Genomic DNA, 20,146 nt, shown 5'->3' with positions numbered 1-20,146 from the left:
ATTTGATTATTCTTCTGTTTTATCTGTTTCTTAGTTCATACTCGCAGCAGCAATATCCCCAGCAGGGGGCGCCGGGACAGTATGGGGGAATGATGATGAACGGTTCCATGCAGGGAGGTGTAAATGGCAACGGTGCAGGACAGATGCCCCCAATGCAGGGCCAGATGGGCATGAACGCCATGGGTATGGGGCGCATGCCAATGGGACCCGATCAGGTACAGACTGCATTGATTTAGTTACATTTGCTTAAAGTAATTCAGTTTCCTGAAATCCAAGATGTAGATGAGCTTGTTTCTTCATTAACAGTAATTACTGAAATTTAGCATTACATGACTTGCTCACCAACGGATCTTCTGCAGTGAATGGGTGCCATCAGAATGAGAGTTCGAACAGCTGATAATAACATTACAATAATCTACAGCTAATCCAAATGACTCCAGTCCATCAGTGAGCATCTTGTGAAGGGAAACAATGCATGTTTGTAACAAATCGAAAGAGTGTCCAATAGCCATAATATTGCTTTCTCCAGTAAAAAAAAAAAAAAGAAATAAAACTTGAATCTGAATTAAGAGAGAAATGTGCACAGACTAAACACTGTTTAAAAGCAAAAACAGTCCAAAACTGTTCTAAACAAATATGTGGGTTGATTTTGGTTTGGATTTTTTACTTTTTTTTTATTGGAGGAACCGTTATTATACAGACTGCTATTCTGGCCAGAAGTGACCGTTTAAAGATAAAATGCAGTTTTGTATTTGTTTCTTACAAACACACCGCTTTTTCACTTTACAAGACCTTAACTGATGGACTGGAGTACTGTGGATTACTTGTGGATTGTTGTTATGTTTTTATTGAACTCTGATTCTGACGGCACCCATTCACTGCAGAGGATCCATTGGTGAGCAAGTCATGTAATGCTAAATTTTGCTTATCGATTTTGATGAAGAAACATCGTCTAAGTGTGAGGAATCTTTTGTGGGTGAACTCTTCTCTAACTGCATGAAAAGATGCAATATGTTACTTTTACTTATCTGCGCATGTATTATATGTGTTTTACAGAAGTACTGCTGAGGAGATGAGCCATCTCTGTCAAAGCTGGATTCGAACTCGGACTCACACATTAGTCCAGTGAGGAAAGGTCAACAGAAAGCTATAAAATCCCCCTCGTAGGGGATAAATCACTGGAAATCTCCAGTGAAAACTTGACTGAGAGAGAGAAAGACATGGACATGTGGGCTTCTTTCTGAATATGCCCAGTAGCGAGTGCAGAAGGCTCTCTCTCCTGTTCCATGTGGCTTTACTGCAGTACACAACATAACCACCAGGGGGATCAGAGTAGGAATGGTTGTGGTACAACTTGACAGTGTGGGGGAGCACTTTATTTTAAGGCTAGCACGGAAAAGGATAGTTGCAATATATTTCTTGCTTTCCTAGCCTTATAGAACGATTATGTGCATATTGTCTATTTTGAATTTGTTTCGGATAAGCCTCGTTTTAAAGAAAACCGTGGGAATTGTAAACACCAGAACTTCATCACTTACGAATATCAAAGCAATAATCCTCCTCTCAAAGCGACCGGCTCAAAGTGGTGTGTCAACAAAAAGCATATGGTACTGCAGTATTAGACAGGATTTTTTTTTTCTTTTTTGTGTGTGTGAATAAGATTGGAATTGTAAATACTGTATGCTACATATGTATCATACATGCTTTTACTACATACTTTTTTTGCACAGAGTTTGGGCCCGGTTAGGTCCATCTTATCTATATTTTAGGTCAATACTGCTCTGGGTTTTACATCTGTTATAACTTTTGTCAAAGGGAGAAAATATTAGATTTGTATCTTTTCCAGCACAGCTCTTTTTCTTTCCTTTTTTTTTTTTTCTTCCAACAGTGACCTCCATTATTTTTGGATGGCACTTTTTCTAACATCACGGAAATGTTGTGCAGTGATGGTTTCATCATTTTATTTTCATTTCTATTTGTTCTCCTGACCGAAAAAAAAAAAAAAAAATTGGTGCAAGTTGTCCAATGATGCGCAAAGATTTTGTTTGTTGTTGCTTTTTAAGCTAGCTCTTAATAAGAAAAATGACTCACTTTCTCACTGTATCATACTGTTGGTTCTTCAGAAATCTACCTTTAAGAAACATGCACAATCCAAAGATATTTTTTCCTGTTTTCTCAAGTTTGATTACAGAAATTTATCCATTTATATGTTTTCGTGCAAATGCGCGGGGTAAAAGGTACATATCATATGAACATATTACTACATATTATGATTTTGTACTATATACTGTATACATACAAAAACAAAGTATACCTGTTTTTTATTTTGAGGCCAGTTAATATTTTAGCAGTATTGTCTGTGCTTTTGGAGGGTTTCTCTATCATGCGGTTTATTCGCTCTTCAGTTTAAGTTTTGTAAGATTTTGATGATTATGATTTATCTACAGAACTGCCAAGACTCATAACTTGTTACTTCACACCTCGTTCAACAACCTTTCCTAAACCACTTTTGAGAGCCTCTTGGATGTGCTTTTTAAAAGTACGAGTAATAAGGAATCCATTCTGACAAAGGTGCTCATCCATGTGTCTCTGTAGTGTAGTGAAGTGATCCTCGGCCGCTTCATTTGTCCAGTCTTTACCATCAGTGACTTCAAATAGTGCTGATTCCCAGATGTGGGAATGAAATACAGTGGGGAAACGAATAATACATCATTCTCTTCAGTCTTTTCAGGAAAGCAACACTATCATCTGTGTTCGTTTCGCTATAGGTTACTGTTGATTGTGACGAGTATATTTTGGAATCATAATTCCAGGAAATTGAGGTTAATTTGGTGATTTCAGAACAGGTTGACTGAGGGGTGTGAACATGGAAGATAAGCTCAAATTTTACAGGATGTAAATTACAATACACTTAATTATTTTGCTTGATGTTGATATCGTTGTAAATAAAAGTTCTATTTAAACGGGACATGTATTCCATATAGTCTCTGTGTGTGTGTGTGTGTGTGTGTGTGTGTGTGTGTGTGTGTGTGTGTGTTCAGTGAGATCAATTTATTAAATGTATGCCTTTAGCAGACACTTTTATCCAAAGCAACTTACAGTGCAATCAGGCTAACTTTTTTTAACATGTTCCCTGGGAATCGATCCCACAACCTTTTACGTTGCTAACACAATGCTCTACCACTGAGCCACAGTAACACTATAAAATGATTTTGATTTAATAATTTAACACTATTAAAACTAAAAAATGAGGGGGGTTTCTCTCTCATTGTAAAATGGAAGAAGTTTTTGTTTTAGTATTTATTACTAGCTGTATATAAAAACTAAAGTGTACATAACTCGGTAAACGTGTGTGTACAGAAATGTAGAGATGCTATTATAGTTTTTAACCATATCAAATCGTTTTTGTTCTCAATTTTTTTAGTTGTTATTTAAATAATTTTGTTGTTTTAATTTTTTTTATTGTCTTTTTTTTATTTATTTATTTATTTTTTTAGTTAAGTTAAACTAAAAGAAAATGAGAAATTTTGTCTTGGGATCTAAATGAAATGAGTTAATGTAATGTAATGCTTGCATAATAATTCCGAAAACAAAGACTGTTTGTACTGTTTATTTCTGGTTTTCTGCTTCAAAATTTCAGTTTAACTGAGTCTGTCCCCAATATGTAAGGCAACTTAAAATCATTTAGCCTATCTCCCAATCTGTTCAAGTGGCCTAACGTGACCAATTAAGAATTTAATTAAAACCTAAATACCTAAAAAGGTTTCTGTGTAGGTTAAGGTACAGAAAATATTGTTAGTGATGATATCCTAATAATAATAATAATAATACCACTCTGTGTACGTGTTTGGCATGACGTGAAAATAAAGCTCGTCGTGTTGCCACAGAGCGGCGCAAGAGGCTAAAATGTCCGTCTTCAGAGCTACAAAACGAGCTTTATCCTTGAAAAGAGGATTGTCTTCATCTACCTCATTATTAATAAAGCGTGAGTAGCATCCAAATACAACAACGAGCATAATAATTTACAAAAAATTGATGGACCTACAGATTATCAATCACTTTTCTGTCAAGTCTGTCTGAGTGAAGTTTCAGTATACAAACATGCTTAGACTAGCTAAACGCTTCTTAATTGACATAAAATTGCCTTAATTTAGGAGGGAAAACACTTTATGGCTACATAAATTAATTTGAAGTATTTCACACAAGCCCAAAAAACAGCGTGTTCCCTTTGTACGCTGTTTTCAAAGCGCCTGCTTTTGTTTTATTTGATGCTCTAGTGGAAAAATTGGCTGCGTGGCGCTATGTTTAAATGCGCTAAATTCATATTAAAAGAAGCTTTCGTTGTAGTGGGCTATGTGGGAAACTATACAGAGGGAGTGAGTTCCTTGGCCGTGTTCCCGGCCCATCTGCAGCCCGGGCTTGCGGATTACTGTTTGTTAATGTTTCAATCAGCTGTGTGCCGAGGAATGTGGAGCGATTTAACCTGAACTTCCCCAGGTGTGCGGCGGCGCCGCTCAGTCTGCGCCCTCCCCTGCCCTTGGCACAAAGCGCTCACACAAACACAATCACACACACTGGCCGAGCCGCACATCGCGAGGCCTGCAGCTGCGCGCATCACACCGCAGGGAAATGAGAAAAACATTGCACCAGGGAGACGGAATAAATCTTATAACGAACTGCCTTTTTCTCGGAAAACACTTAACCCTTCCGCTACCCGCATTTTAAATACTGGGATGCGTAAAAATAAGCTGAGTTTAGAAAGAGTTTGCGAACCTCACTAGCTAAAAATAACCTCATGAAACAAACGTTTACCAATTAAAATATTTATTTTAATTATTAATTTAACGAGACATGTATTTACCCCTATAGATATTTTAATGTAGGCTACACTAGACTTTTACAATTATTTTGCTGTTTGTTTATAGTCACTCATTGTAATTATTTATTAGATATATCTGAAGATGAAACGTGACTATAGGCGAACAGAATGCTTTATTTTCCAAACATTCTGCAATTACATTTTTTAAAAAGCTATTATAAAAAAAAAAACACACTAGAAGCGAAAGTTAAATTTTGCACTTAGTTACAATCTGAAGTTATACTTTCAATTCAAGTTGCTATTGACAAAAGTTGGACTGTAATGACTGAAATTGTCATGTTGTAACATGATAACGTTAAAGCTAATCGTTTAATGTGTTAACTGGGCTAAATGATGACCTTTAACCTTGTGAGACTAACTCATTTTGGATGTCAGTAAAACTGACAGCTAAACTTTGTAATTACGAAGTAGCTAAGCAGCATTTTCTCAGTTCAGCCCAACTTCCATTCATTCACCCTCACACAAGTGATAAAACAAATCCGAAATCTCTCATTTACTTGTTTTAATTAAAAACACAATATACATTGTAAAAAACACAATAAGGCATTCACATAGTATGTCATTGTAATATACAATACATTATTTCGCTCAGTAATCTGAGAACACTTTACAACAAAATAGACATTTTTCTAAAAAGTTATCAAAACAATGGAGAAACTTTGATCGAAATGGAAATGTATGAATTATAAGTGAATAATCGCCATGGATTCCACAGCTAACACACATCGATATGTTTGGGAAGATCTCAGGGAACATCACACTTCACTGCTCGTGACAGTTTTGTGACTCTCCACTGAAAGTTGTTTTCTTCTACAATAGGAGAAGGAGAGTCTCCCAACAACAACAGTTCAAGGCATCACGGCGGTTCTGCTCCATCGTCTCCTCCGCGCACCTTGTTCGTTCTTTGCGATGCTTCTCGTTCAGTTGACGTGAAACCAGGTCAACTTTAACGGCACATGATTCGGTCATCTGAACAGCCGTTCTGCAAGACAAAAGAGGAAACATCATGAGTTAAGTCATTCATACACGTACGCTGTTTATGAATGTAATTTATTTGAGCGCAAGATATCACACGCTATGTATTTTAATATTTACCTCGACAGAGATGCTGGCCAGTTCCGCGTTCAGGGTCGTCAGGGGAGTTCTGGGAGCGGAGCTCTGGTTCTTCTTGCTATCCAACTCCACCTGCAAGTCCCAGATGTAATCAATAACGTGCTGCAGGATCTCCACCTTGCTGGCTTTCTTGTTGGTCGGTAGCGTGGGCACCAGTTCCTTCAGTTTGCTGTAGCAGCTGTTCATGTCCTGGAGAAACATGGTCATCTGCTCGTCAAGCAGCGGGATCTTGCATTTGGAGATGGCCAGGCTCTGGTCGGAGAGGCAGCGGACAACATCTTCCCCTCCAACTTTGCCGCTCTTCAGCGCGCAGGTAGGTCCCACAACTTTCATTTTGGCTGTAAAGGTTGACGGTTTAATCACTGAGATTAGCTGGGGCGATTCGCTCGTACTCCTTCAGGTTCTTTAGGCGTCGGGATTCGCGATGACAGTTCACCACATGCTTGCTAGAGCCGAGCTGTTCGGTATTTATAGGATGTCGGTGCTTGTGGGCGTCACCAAACGCTCGTGTTTGCAGGCTTTGGCCAATAGGGTTTCACCGGAGTCGCTCGCTCAGCCAATGACAACCCGGCTCTGTTATCGCAGTTACAATAATGTTGGGGGATGGTGTTACAAATGGAAACAAATGTGTCTTCTGCGAATGATCTGTGGGTATCCAGCTGTCTGTGCAGTCCACAGGTGAAGCAGACAGATCACGCGGAGGGTGGGGGTGGTCGAGGATCAACAGACAACAGTTATTACTTTCAAATGAAACAAGCTTTCTTCGTATGTGGGCTGCTTCAAGAAACAAAGCACACTGTAAAATGTTTCATCAGCATCTTTGTGTCCATCCATTTACTGCGTGTCACAGGCATTTCTGTTATTACTGGGCGAATTGTGCTCCTTGAACACGTGCGTGAATATACGGCCCCAACATAACATATTTATAAGTTATGATAATAATAAAAACAATAACATTTCAATAGCTAATAATAACAACAATAATATAATGTGGATCTGTTAGAAAATAACAACCTGAACGAAACATATATTTTCTTCTGTTAACTGAATGACCTTGACATTATGAGTGACTAAAGGATCATCTCTGGTGTTATTTTATTGTCACATGACAACAAAATGGCTTCATGCATTTTAGTTATGTCAGTTCACTAACAAATATTTGTTCAATATTAATAATATTCTAAAACTTCACTGACATTAAGCTTTTTTATTTTTAAAAAACTTTCTGCTTCACTGTTTTTTTTAAAGAAGAGTATAAAGGTGTAGGCTATGCCAAACAAACTATTTATGATATATTGCTTTGCAAGATTTTCATACTGTTAAACTTTCAGTAATTTTTTTTACAATGCATTTTAAACCAAAAAGTTATAGCCTACATTAATAAATCGTTGCTTAATATCAAATAGTTGTTTTGTGGTTTGTACAAAATCTGCTAAAATCGTGGTGCAAAAGTATTGAATTGTATGAGATTTCATCTTTCAATACACAATACATTTAGCCTATTGTATTAACTGTTGCCTTATTATAAGTTTACATGCTGGGCTACTGTTAATGATAAGTAGGCTATCATTATTATTATTTTTTACCAGCTTTAAACTATTGTGTATGCATATAAAATATTCATAGTCCATTAACCAACAGTAAGTGCATCACTTGTATAGTGCTGAGGTTTATTGTGCAATCGAGTCTTGCCACAATCCCATTTATATTCAAATGTATCGCTTTCTGTTTATTTCACATGCACAAAAGTTCGTCTCTCATTGTCTTTCTTTGAATGCGTTTCCTCGCGAAAACTTCCAAATTCCTTCATATGTGCGCGTCGCCTTGAGCGCGCACTCACACTCGCATAACTTTGCATCGCTGTGCTCTGATTCTTCCCCCAGATTGTCCAAACAAACCCGAGCAGACTGCCGGGCGCCAGCGCTGTGACGTCACCCATTCATTCGAGCCTTGACGCCTGTCAGCCTGGCGCCGAGCGGGCGGTCTCTATAGCAACAACAAACAACAGGCTCGCATCCCTCCACTCTCCCCCATTCACCTGCGCGCGGCTGAATCCTGAGAACAAACTGGTCAGCGCTCATTTATCACTTCAAACCTCTGATGCGATTACCGCTCCGCGCACCTGCAAACTGCCATTGTTGTGCCGAAAGACTCTTGTTAAGACACAAAAGTAAGAGACAAAGTGAAAAATAGCCTATTGAGCCTTTTTTCTTTTTGCATTCCATGGACCATTTTACTTAATCGCAATTTTAAGAAAGTTAATTAATTGTTGACCGCATGTAATCATGACCCTTTAACATTAACTTTCAAATATTTATTTCTTAGGAAGATATGCATTTTTATATTATTTTAATTTCTGGAAAATAAGCAATAAAATAAAAAAATACATGCAATAAGCCATTTTATTATGACAAGAAAACAGAGAACACCTTCATAATTAAAAATCCTAATAAAGCTGCAGTGTGTAAAAACAAAATGCCTTTATAATATTTTTGTCAAAATAGTGCCTAAATGCACGTGCATAAACGTGCGCACGTATTTATTTTTTATTTTATTTTTTACCGATGGCTCGAGCACATGCTAGCTGTACATCCTGCAAGAGTTAAGAGGGACTGGAGCGTTTCTGGCTCGGTCACAGCTGAGCGGGGTTGAGGGGAGGCGGAGGAGGAGCTGAACAATGGGTGTGCAGTATCGGGACTGTGAGAGAGAACCTCGGCTGGAGCCGACGAGTCTGGAGCGCCCCTCCACTCGCTCATCCCGCTTTTGTTCAGCTGCGCAAGCTATCAGCACTTCCTACCGACTCCAACAATAAGCCCTCACAGCTGGGCTCTCCAAAGCCTGTTTACTGCACATCAATGCAAAGAGAGGCAAAGAGTGTAACATCCCCCTGACATACTCGCACACCCTTATGAACTCTTGGTAAAATACAAAACATATTCTTAGAAGCGGAGAAAGGAAGTTCGAAGAAAAAGTTACAAATATATATGCTTTATTGTTTGATGACCTCATGTGATGACCACTGGACAGCAATTTCTCTTTTTTTATATGCATCTGTTTTATCTGCATCTATTGTTCCTATGGTTTTTAGCACACATTTATATATATATATATATATATATATATATAAATACATGTACATTCTGTAAAAATAGGCTATACACATTATTTGTGTAAATGACTCTTTGTCTGAAATGTGTAATAGAAAGCCTGTTTTTAAATGGTGAACCCAGACATGTTGCTTTTGTCCCACTTCCACCCTGAACTGTTTTATGGCTAATTATTTCTCACAATATGTCATATAGCAGAAAAATCTGGTGTGGGATGAGTGCGAATGCTCTTCTTCTTGTTGTAGCATCTGCATGTATCTTTGACTTCTCCCTCTCATGGGAATAGTGGCCTCAGATAATTGTCCTCGAGGGAATCACATCCTGTCAGAAGTCATGTGATCGCTCTCTGACAAGGCTGTAGTGTTCTGTGCTGTGTCATCAGCTGGCTATGGACTCTTTAATTCACAACATCACAGCGACACAAAGCAGTAGACAGAGAAAGGAAGTGTTCAATGCAAAACGCAATAAGACAATACAGGAACAGACATCAAATGACCTAATTAGACTTTGTGAGTCATACTATGACATAAAGTAAAAAGAATAGCTTTTGACAACACATCTGACTACTGTAGGATTATGTATTTCTGAAACATGGTAATGAGGAAAGAAATATAGGGCGGGAACTGATTTTATCCTTTGAGAATTGATTGGATGGTGGCCGTTAAAAGTCAAAAATAATAAATGTTTGCTTAATGACTATTTAGAGATTATTCCACATTTTCAAACAGAATATGGTTAAATATTCTAAGGCCTAAGTGACACCTAAGTAATGTCAGCCTTTTTTCTTTTTTTCAAAAAGCATGTTATTGATATTTTCATATAGCATTTATTGCTCTTATAGTGATTTATCCCTGATTTTTTTTTTTACTTTGTAATTCTTTATCAAAATGTCATAACTGGATCAACCATTTTGGTTGCATAAATTCTGCCCCTTTCATGCTATCAAATCTTCCTCCATCCAATAAACCTCCAATGTGCAGAACGTAAGCCCTGCTTTACACTCTTTTCAATAATTTGTTCTTCTTGGATGTACATGACACTACAGACAAAAATATCTAATGCTACTTTCGTTACATTGTGAAGTTACTTTGAAAATAAACATTGCATTTGCATTTATTAGAAATGATCAAATAAAGTCTGTTTGACATCATAATGTCTTGGTCCTGATGATATGTCAACGGTCCTGACATATTGTTTCTATATAGTGGTCCTGCTGTAGCAGCTTGTTAATGCCAGTGTCCCCGCTTGCCACACACTTTCACACTCCACACTCTCCGCCTGCAACCACACACAATATCAAAGTGCCTTAATGGCTCCTAATTAGCTCCCCATCTGCTGGTGACAGAGCACCGGTGGTATGCTGAAGCCCATTCAGAAAGTGGGCATTGTGTCCCGGAATAGTTTCCACTTCATTGGAGATTGCCTGGAGAGGACTTGGACCTCTGGAAGGGATGGGACAGGGGAGCCAGGGTTACGGAAAGGGAGTAGACAAGCTTTGGACTTCAGGAGGCGCACGGGATTGGACGGGGGAGGACGCCGGTACACAAAGGGCCGCAGTGTAGAGGCTTGTTGCAAATCTAATAATGTCGGAGTTCTTTCTGTCCCCTGGATGCCCCCCCGCCACCCCCCTGCGCGCACAAACACATTTTGTTTTCCTCCTCCTTTTTTCTCATGCTCATTGGAGACAGCTCTCCTTCTTCTAGTTAATCTGTGACTGTGTCATCTTCTGGGAACAGACGTTTGTTTTGTGCTGTTAGTGGGGTAATAAATGCAACCAGACAGCACCATATTAACATCCTCGAAAAGCGACAGAAGGCAGAGCTTCAGATAGAACCATAGTGGTGGTAACGTCCGGTCTGTGTGATGTAAACAAAGCAAATACAAAGTGGACACTAAAGCTGTGGTCACATTTGCCACTATTACTGCTGGCTAAATCCAGTCACTTCAATAGGAACCCATGCGATCCCTACGCAGATTTGCAATGGTTTTAAGTTTTGTGTGTATTTGCTGCGCCGGCCAACAGAGAGCTGCTTAGTTTTGAAAGTGATTTGTATGTGTATTACAATAAGATGACCAAAAATGTCCAGATTTTGCCTTTGTTTTTCTATTTTCATACTTGCTGGAGGTAATGATTGAAAGGTAGGTTGACCAATAAAATCCAGGCTCACAGTGTGCAAGAAGGTGGGATCTACAGGGAACAGTCAAAACGATGCATAATTCTGTACATATAATGTACAAGGATAAATAATGTCAATATATATTAAAAAATCAATTTTGGGCAATTAAGAAATCCTGGCAAGGAAATGTCCTGGAAAAAGAGGGCTTATGGTCACCTTAAGCTACACTATAGACACTAATGGATTTTACTAATGTGACTGCACCTTCTTCTTCATTACGTGATTTTTTTTTATTTGCATTCAAATGTCTTAAAATCCTTCCAGGTGGATAGAAGTTGATTGCTAAAGATGTTTAGATGACTCTGGTCCCACCTCAAAACAAGAAAAGCTGAATGATGTTCTCGCCTTGCCCTCATTTACATCACATTGCCATTGAAAAGGCAGATCCAGAGGATGTGTGTGTGTGTGTTTATGGGAGACCAGCTGCTCACAGCTGGGGTATAATGGCCAAATTTTGGAGGGAAGACCCTTACTACCGGGCAGCTGTCACCACCAGCAGGGGAGAGGGACAGAGGCCATTTAGCCAGAGACCCTCTGGAGAGCTTCTGCTCGTTCTATTCTAAACCCAGAGCTCCCTGTGTGTCAGGTGCAGTGCTGTTTCTGTTACCATATGGAGCTGTCAAAAAAGATGCCGTCAGCAACTATTCACGGTCCCACAGCTTGTCGCAACTTGTTGCTTATAGTATGGTCAGGTTGCAGCTAATAGATCTTTGTGTGCTCAAATCACCTGACTTCCTCCACATACCTCTACGTGCGAAAATACCTCTGAACCCATCTGGATACTTGACAAAAGTACGGCCCAAAGATGGGTGTGATGATGGTGGCAGCTGTGCTTCCCTCACAAAGCCCTATTCAGAGAAAAGGGGACAATACCTAAGCCTGGTTGCTCTCTCCTCTTCAGCTCCACAGTAAGATTAATTCCTCAAATCCGTTTTCCCAGTGGCAGTCTCAAAGAATGGGAAGCCCTCCTGTTTGTCAGGGCGTATTGTGCTAGTCGCCTGAGAATGAAACCCGTTGATGGTCCTGATAAATGGCCGCCGGCGTTGACACTGAACAGACCTTTCCAGTTCTTTTGTTTTCAGTATTGCACCTATGTAATCTGGATCATTGTGGATTGTAAGATTGTTCCCCTCTGGGTGGTACGGCACTCTCAAGATACTTTGATTCGAGTTGTATGGTCATTAAAGGAATATTCTAGGCACTTGTGGGATAATGTTGACTAACACAAAAATAAAAGTGAATCGGGCCATATGAGTATGAACATGATTTGAGTGTGAAAAATGCAAACTAACACTTTTGATGAGAAGTTATATATGATTTTACAAGACTTAAAGCCTAGAATGGTCATACAAATTATGAAAACAACATTACAGCTCAAATAATATAAATTTTTTTGCAGAAATGTATGCATTTTAAGAGTCATATTTGTCATATATATCTGACTTTAATATATATATATGACTTTAAAATCACATTTGAAGTGCCTAACCTTCTGTGGTATATTTGTGGTTATCAACATTATACCACAGTTAAGCTTGTCAAGTAAGCTTAACCATACTAAACCCAGAATATACCTTTAAGACACAATTAGTGATTGTTTTTTAATTATGTTGGTCATCAACATGTTTTGTTCTTGCATATAAAAGCAGACTAGCTCGACTGTGGGGATGACGTTCTACTTTAAGAAATGTTTTCGACCGCTTCTTAAGCCTCGGGATCAACAGGTGCGAGGAATGGCAGAACGTAGTGAGGCAATTGAGTCTGCAGGCAAGAATAGTTTAGTTTTGACTCATTGGTTTCATTCCTTTATTAAAGTGTAAATAGATTTGAAATCACATCAGAAAGAGGTAACCAGAAACTCACGTGTATCAGGTGCTGCTGTGAGGCTGTTTGTCCACAGAGCCGAGGCAGTTAGCCACACCCTAATATACACACACTCACCCTGTGTTTCTCACACACACACATACACCCTCCGCACAGGTGTTTAGCCTGCAGCTTTAATACAAGTGAAGCACATCAGCCATTTTGCCTTTAAGTTTAAAAATGTACACTCACTGCCTAAAGCTGCCTGGATCAATTCAGCTGCCCATCTGCCATATGGCAGGGCTGGGCTGTTAAATATAATACAGCTAGAATTCAACCTCTCACCTGTTTTATAGGTACAAAATTAAACCACAAGAGTGGAATAATCTGTCAATCTCACCATAGTAAAAAAAAAAAAAAAAAACATATGGTATATTTTATATAAAATACATTTATTTCTTACTAAGTAATCATATTTACTGACATATCACTCAAGACTTACTTAAATAAAAAAAAAAGAATTATTTTATGCCACAATGCACATTTCTTAATATTATGCCTAAAATGTTTTAATGTGTTTTTACTGTGTTTAAATGTCACTATTAATAAAAGTTGTATGATATCTGTACAATATCAGATATTTATATTTAAGACGTTTAAGCACAATCAAATTTACTTAAGTGTATCTTTAGTTGGACCCCAGCACTACTTCCGCACATTAAGCACAAAATGTGTTGTGTTAAAAAAGATCTTTGTAAAAAATAGTTCAGCATCTGCATTTTTTTTTTTGCATAAATTATATTGGAACCCCTAATTTTACATTTGCCCACATTCTTAAACTAGTTTTTCTGCAGTGTGTTGCCTTTTATTGAGTTGTATACATACAATACAAATAACACAACATGTCAGCCAAACACTGTCATACACACAAACAAATAAGTAAACACAAACAGATCTAATATTTAATATCAAAATCCTGTTTTTGCCATTTTCAACACAATCAGAAGAGTTTGTCTGTGAACAAGCCTGAGAATCCATAGGAATGACCACGGGAATGGGAATGAATGAGGCTACAATCTGGATGCAGAGGATGCATCCCATCTCCCCTGGGCATTCTCACGGTACAAGAATGTGTCCCCTGCACACACACACACACACACACACACACACACACACACACACACACATACAGTGACGCTATCTCTTTTCCCACAGTCAGACCCGAGCAACGCCATACACTTGGACACACACACATGCATCTACCAGGCTTGACTTGCAGGAATCCAATTGTGTGCAACAGGCAGCAGAAGGTGCCCCAGTTCTTTGACATTCTTCTTTTCTTCTTTGCATTGTTTCTGGGGGTTACAGTAACAAAAGGAGAATGGGTGAACATTGTGTGTGTGGTACGTTCACACCATCGTCCTCTACTGCAGTACATCTGTGAGCACAGACTCTAAATTACTCTGGTGTGTATGTGTGCGCTGCCGAGTGGGTTTCTGGAAAAAGTTGAATGAAGAGAAGGAGACACTCATGAACAGAATTAACAGAGCACATTCCTCTGCTTTCTCCCGCTCTCTTTATTCTTTCTTGCCGTGCCCCCTGCACCTCTTCATGAGAAAATCAAACAGGTGGTTTGGCCCTGTTGGAGGGGCTGCGTCTTGCAGAGGTGGGCTGTCCCACAGCCTGTTGAAGGCAGTGAAAGGCAGCGTCTCCTCTCAGCTCCAGCTTGAGTCCAGTGTCCAGTTAAAGAGAGCCACTCTCATTACCATTTCAATTCTGGGAACGGGCTAGAGACCTCAGCTGCACCCTAACAGGCAGCCCATATGGTGCTCGCTTGGCAACCAGACAGGAGAGGACCCCTGTGCCCCCCCCCCCAAACACATTCTCATACACAAATTTATATCTACAAAACACATGAGGACCTAAATGGCACATCTTACCTATGTACACACACTCAACCTCGCAACTGTGAACAAAGACATGCAATATTAGGTCATGCATATATCTTAATGCATATACACCACCCGTTGCACTAGTCTTTAGATCGGGCATCAAAGCAAAACCCGGGGCTCCCACGCACATTTCCTGGGGGAGCTGGACCACACAGTGCCTGTATGGAAGGACGCTTGGCTTCATTCACCCTTATACTGTGTTTTTGGAGGCCATCTCACCATAAATGGCTTCAGTGGTTACAGACCCCACAGGTCTAAATTAACATGCACTACTTGGTTCGCATTAGCGGTTTTGTGACAAGGAAAGATTCAATTTAGAAAAATATGTGAATATACATTTAGATTCAGATGAAAGTTTTATTGTCATAATTTTTTATAATAATATTTTATAATAATACATTCAATAATATACTGACAATAATAATATATTCTTATAAATATATATTTGTAATTGTAATAATATTTACATACTGTTTTTACTGTTTGATCAGCATAAGAGCCTTCTACATATAAAAATTACCTTTAAATTTAAACTTTATATTATACTTTTGGTAGTATAATATTGCTGTATTGCCTAATTTTAAATACCAAAGACTAACTCTAAATTAAACTGTTTATTTTTTCATTTTATTTTATTTTTTACAATCATTTGTCATAATGAAGTGTTTCATATTTTCCATTACTTTGTACCTACTTTGTACATTTCTATATTTTATTGTATTATACATATAAAAGTGTTTCATCCATGATTATATTAAACATTATATTATAATGTTGAAAATAATTATATCAATTAGGCTATAAATCAAAGTTATAAATTATAATAATTTAATTAGATGAATTACTTTAGTTTTTCATATTATTTACAAAGTTTATTTTCAAACATCAAGCATTCAGTTTCAGAGTCATGTCCTGAAGTTAAAAAAATAAATAAAAATGCTAATGAATTGATAAATAAATTAATCTATGGAGTCAAAAATGCTGGCTACCTCATACATTCAGCTGATTTTGAGTTATATATTTAATTCATTATTTTTATTAACGAATAGTTGACCTCAACACCTGCAAGACCTTTCATAAATATGTCAGCAAGAACAAAAGAAGTCAATGTGCAGGGTGTTTCTCTGGTTTGAACCATCAGAGAGGCCGAAGCTGTGAGGCATTTCCTTCCCAAACAGAGGAATGTGCTGGATCAGAGCCTAATAATTACAGGAAACGAAAGGTGCATGTGCTTATGTGCGCAGCTCTCTGTGTCCTCCACCACTGCCAGTCCTCCCACGTTGACAGGTCATATCATGTTCGCACATTATCTGTGATACCATCCCCAATCAAGAAATGTCAGCATTGCTGTATGTGACTCCTCGTGATTGCACATGCTCAGTCCGGCCCTCTCTACGAAGCTGCAGCTGTGCAGCCACATACGCAACATGATTTCACAACATCCTCCTTCTGCCTTCACTGGAAATATCCTCTTTAACTCCCCTCCCTTCCTCCCTCGTTCCCCTTCCCTGCCTGTGTAAGTGTCTTTAGTGAAATGCCCTGACAGCCCAGCAGGTGCAGGACTTAGTCATCCTCTTAAGCATGTGTGGGTGACTCGATGCAGCTCCTTATTAAGCGAGCGTGATGTGATGTTAAGTTACACCACAGTGCTAGTCACAGGTACATGTTGTAATCAACAATTTAGCTGCTCCCCAACAGCCCAGCTGTCTCAGTGTTTACTGAAAGCATCACTCACACACGCAGGCGCCAAGGACCATGACTCTGGAGTTTCCAGGCTTTCATATGTGTGTGTGTGTTCTGGCAGATGGGCCTGTGCAGCACTTCTGACTCTTTGTACAGCTGGCAGGAGTTTCTGTTTCTAGAGACGAGAGCAGGCTGAGTGTCACATCACTCACTACTGTTTATCATACACTCAGAGTGATAATCAGCTTGCTTATTGACACCTTCACAAGTTTACCTAGCGATCAAAATGAGCACATGCCATAGCTCAGGCAGAGCATGGTGTGATTTTGATGTTATGCTTCTATAGACATGCTTGTGTATCAACATACAGACCGGCACAGCATAGCCTACAGAGCACCTTCATCTTATTTTTTTATTTATGATCATTCAAAAAGTGAATTCTCTCACTTATAAGAGAAACCTTTAGAGGAATATATATCATACATATGGAGAAAAAAAGTAAGTAATTTAATTAATATAATATAAATTATATGTGACCCTGGACCACAAAACCAGTCATAAGGAGCACGGGGACATTTGTAGCAAAAGCCCAAAATATATTGTATGGGTCAAAATGATAGATTTCCTTCTGTAAATATTTTCTAATGTAATTTTTGATTAGTAATATGCATTGCTAAGACCTTTATTTGGGCAACTTTAACAACGATTTTTTTCAATAATTTGTACCAGCAGATTCAAGATTTTCAAATAGTTGTATCTCGGCCAAATATTGTCCAATCCTGACATCATTAGAAAGCTTATTTATTCAGCTGTCAGATGATGTACAAATCTCAATTTCAAAAAATTGACCCTTATGACTGGTTTTGTGGTCCATGGTCACATATAACACACACATAAACACACACACACACACACACACACACACACACACACACGCACACACATACACACACACACATATATAATTATTTATACATTTCCTTTTGCAAGTGTAATTATAATAATTAAAAATACTAAATAGTATATTATACTGATAATAAAATCAAAAATATTTTTTATTAATTTTATTAAAACCTATTTATCATGTTATTTTATTTTATTATTTTACCTTTGAGGTAGGTTCATTTTATTTTTGACAGTTTTAGCTAAGTTTCAAGGACAGTTTTTTCCCTAAAGTATAGCTAAGTAAGTAAAAACGCTCACACACCCAGATAGATTGTCATTATGAGGTATGTGCTTCATTTTGACCTAGATAGCTTTCTGACTTTCAGCAGAAACATATGTCTGTAATCCAACAGCTCTGGGCTCAATATGGCATCTAAACATATATACATTTACTCTGGCTCTGTGTTATAAGACGGATGGAGTTTTAGTGCGAGACAGAAATCGGTGTGGTCATACTTATCGTGATTTACACACGTGCACGTTTGAACGCACACACAGACTCGGCCCGTGTTGAGGATCTGCACATCTGTCACCAGTTAAGCCACACGCTGTTGCCATATACGTGATGAATTCATCCCGACTCTGAAGGATACATTTAGGGCTGCTATAACAGCGAGAGCCATGGAAAAGATCATTGCCATGTGATTAACAATATATATATTGTTTAGCATTTAGAGTCTATATTTAAAGAAGTTTCCAAAAAAGAAATCATATGCACTTTCTTGGTTTGAGAGGGAAACAGATGGAGGATCTTTGGAAACACACAACAATAAAAGCCTGAAAGACAGGGGAAAGGAGAGAGAAGGATCAGAGCTGAATGAGAAGGAGTGAATGAATAAGTGAAAGAGAGTGAAAGAGAGGAATGGGAGATTGTCTTTCTGGAAGATGTGGGGTCTTCTTCACATGCTAATGGGATGTTTCTTTAGCCCTGGCCCTGTTAGCATAACAATGCTGAGAAAGTGAAGGAGCTAAACTTCAGCTTTCTTTGGGAACTAAACCCCAGCCTTTCTTCTGCAGAAAAACACTCTTCTTCTATTGTGAGAGCAGTGAAAGTAGTTCAGGGCAGCTGTGTGAGGTGATCAAAGCCTCTGCTCAAAATGAGTTTGAAATGACCAAAGTTAGAGACACAAAATTCCTGAACTTCTGTAAGACGTAATACAACCAGGAGCAGAAGGGATCCATGTTTCTATCAGCCAAGATGTGTGTCTGTGTGTGTCTCCGTCTCTGTGTGCACCCTGTGGAAATGCAACACAATGTGATATAATATCGTACATAGTGATAAAGCTGTGCTGAATTATGTCTGCAATGTTTCTGTGGGAGCTGTGTTTTGTCTGCGCGGATGCTAAGCTAATGCCAGTCAGTCGCAGCAATGTAAAAGCTCAGATTGTCTGTCCTTGTGGTATTGTGATGTTTTTCATTTGCTTTTAGATTTGAGTTTGATATCTTAATAACATGAAAAGGTCACATGAAATGTGGCGCCTTTGATCTAATAATAAGACTTTAGTGAGAAACTATTATGCTTACTGCTTTATTTGCTCCCTGCACACCCTGTCCAACTTAAATGCAATAATCAAAACAAAGGAGGTCTTGCTAATTAACATAGTTGGAGATACTGACATTCTATGTGAGAGATTTTTAAGTAAGACTACTTGATCAGCATTTGTTATAAATTTGTGTTTTTGTGCCTATATTAGTTATTTATTCAGTTCTTAATTTCTTCCAAATTCAAGTTACTATGCTAAAAAAAACAAAGTCTTGCAGTAACAATGTTTAATAACTAAATAAGATGTTTTCTTTTTAAATATATTTAGATTTTTTTATTGATATATTATATAATTAACAAAAAATGAGTATTCAAAGTAAATTTTTAAATATAAAAATTGTTACAGAGAAACAATTTTTTAATAAATTATAAATAATAATTATAACTATAAAATCAATATAAATTATAAACATACAGACTACACACGCACAAGATATGATGTTTTTTTCATTATTTAATATGTAAAAATATATAAACTAATAATTATATACATAATATAAATTATACATATACATTTTATAATTATATACATAATATAAACTAAATAACATAATATAAATATATAAACAATAAATAGGATCATTCAGAGTTGATTATTAATTTATTATATTGACAATATATTATTTTTAATAAATAAATATAGTCATTTTTTCATATACATAGTATAATCATACATATGTCATATAATATAAAAGAATGTAAAGCAAATAAATAAGTATTATTTATAAAAATTATATTTGTAAAATTATTACTTATAGTTTTTTTTATTGCTCAAAGGACCTAGCAGAAAATCTACTTTGTTATCAGGCTTGTGGTTTGCTGCATTTGTCAAATAAAACTTTGACTTTGCCTTAGACTCAAGGTCCTGAGGTTCAAGGGCTGGTGTTAAAAGTGCTAATGATCCATTAGCAACCTGATGCATCCTTAATGAAAGGAAGCACCGC

General features: G+C 37.8%; 2 protein-coding genes across 3 annotated transcripts in view; one reads left to right on the top strand and one right to left on the bottom strand.

The window, feature by feature from the left end:
* Positions 1–2,968, top strand: part of ncoa3 (nuclear receptor coactivator 3) — a 39,116-nt gene extending 36,148 nt beyond the window's left edge. For both annotated transcript variants that reach the window (XM_052568811.1, XM_052568812.1), the window contains exons 22-23: positions 35–215; positions 1,057–2,968. In XM_052568811.1, coding sequence (XP_052424771.1) covers positions 35–215; positions 1,057–1,068 — 193 coding nt within the window. In that variant the 3' untranslated portion in view covers positions 1,069–2,968. The remainder of the gene's footprint in view (positions 1–34; positions 216–1,056) is intronic.
* A 2,398-nt stretch (positions 2,969–5,366) lies between these two features.
* id1 (inhibitor of DNA binding 1, HLH protein) lies at positions 5,367–6,446 on the bottom strand. Its single transcript, XM_052568838.1, has 2 exons — positions 5,975–6,446; positions 5,367–5,861 (listed from the first exon to the last, which is right to left on the bottom strand). Exons 1-2 carry the CDS (start codon positions 6,323–6,325, stop codon positions 5,826–5,828), a joined length of 387 nt encoding a protein of 128 aa, XP_052424798.1. The 5' UTR covers positions 6,326–6,446; the 3' UTR covers positions 5,367–5,825.
* Positions 6,447–20,146: the final 13,700 nt, after the last annotated feature.

This window comes from Carassius gibelio, chromosome B11 (assembly GCF_023724105.1).
Source record: "Carassius gibelio isolate Cgi1373 ecotype wild population from Czech Republic chromosome B11, carGib1.2-hapl.c, whole genome shotgun sequence".
Classification (NCBI taxonomy): Eukaryota; Metazoa; Chordata; class Actinopteri; order Cypriniformes; family Cyprinidae; genus Carassius; species Carassius gibelio.
This window is presented reverse-complemented; position numbering and strand designations above follow the sequence as displayed.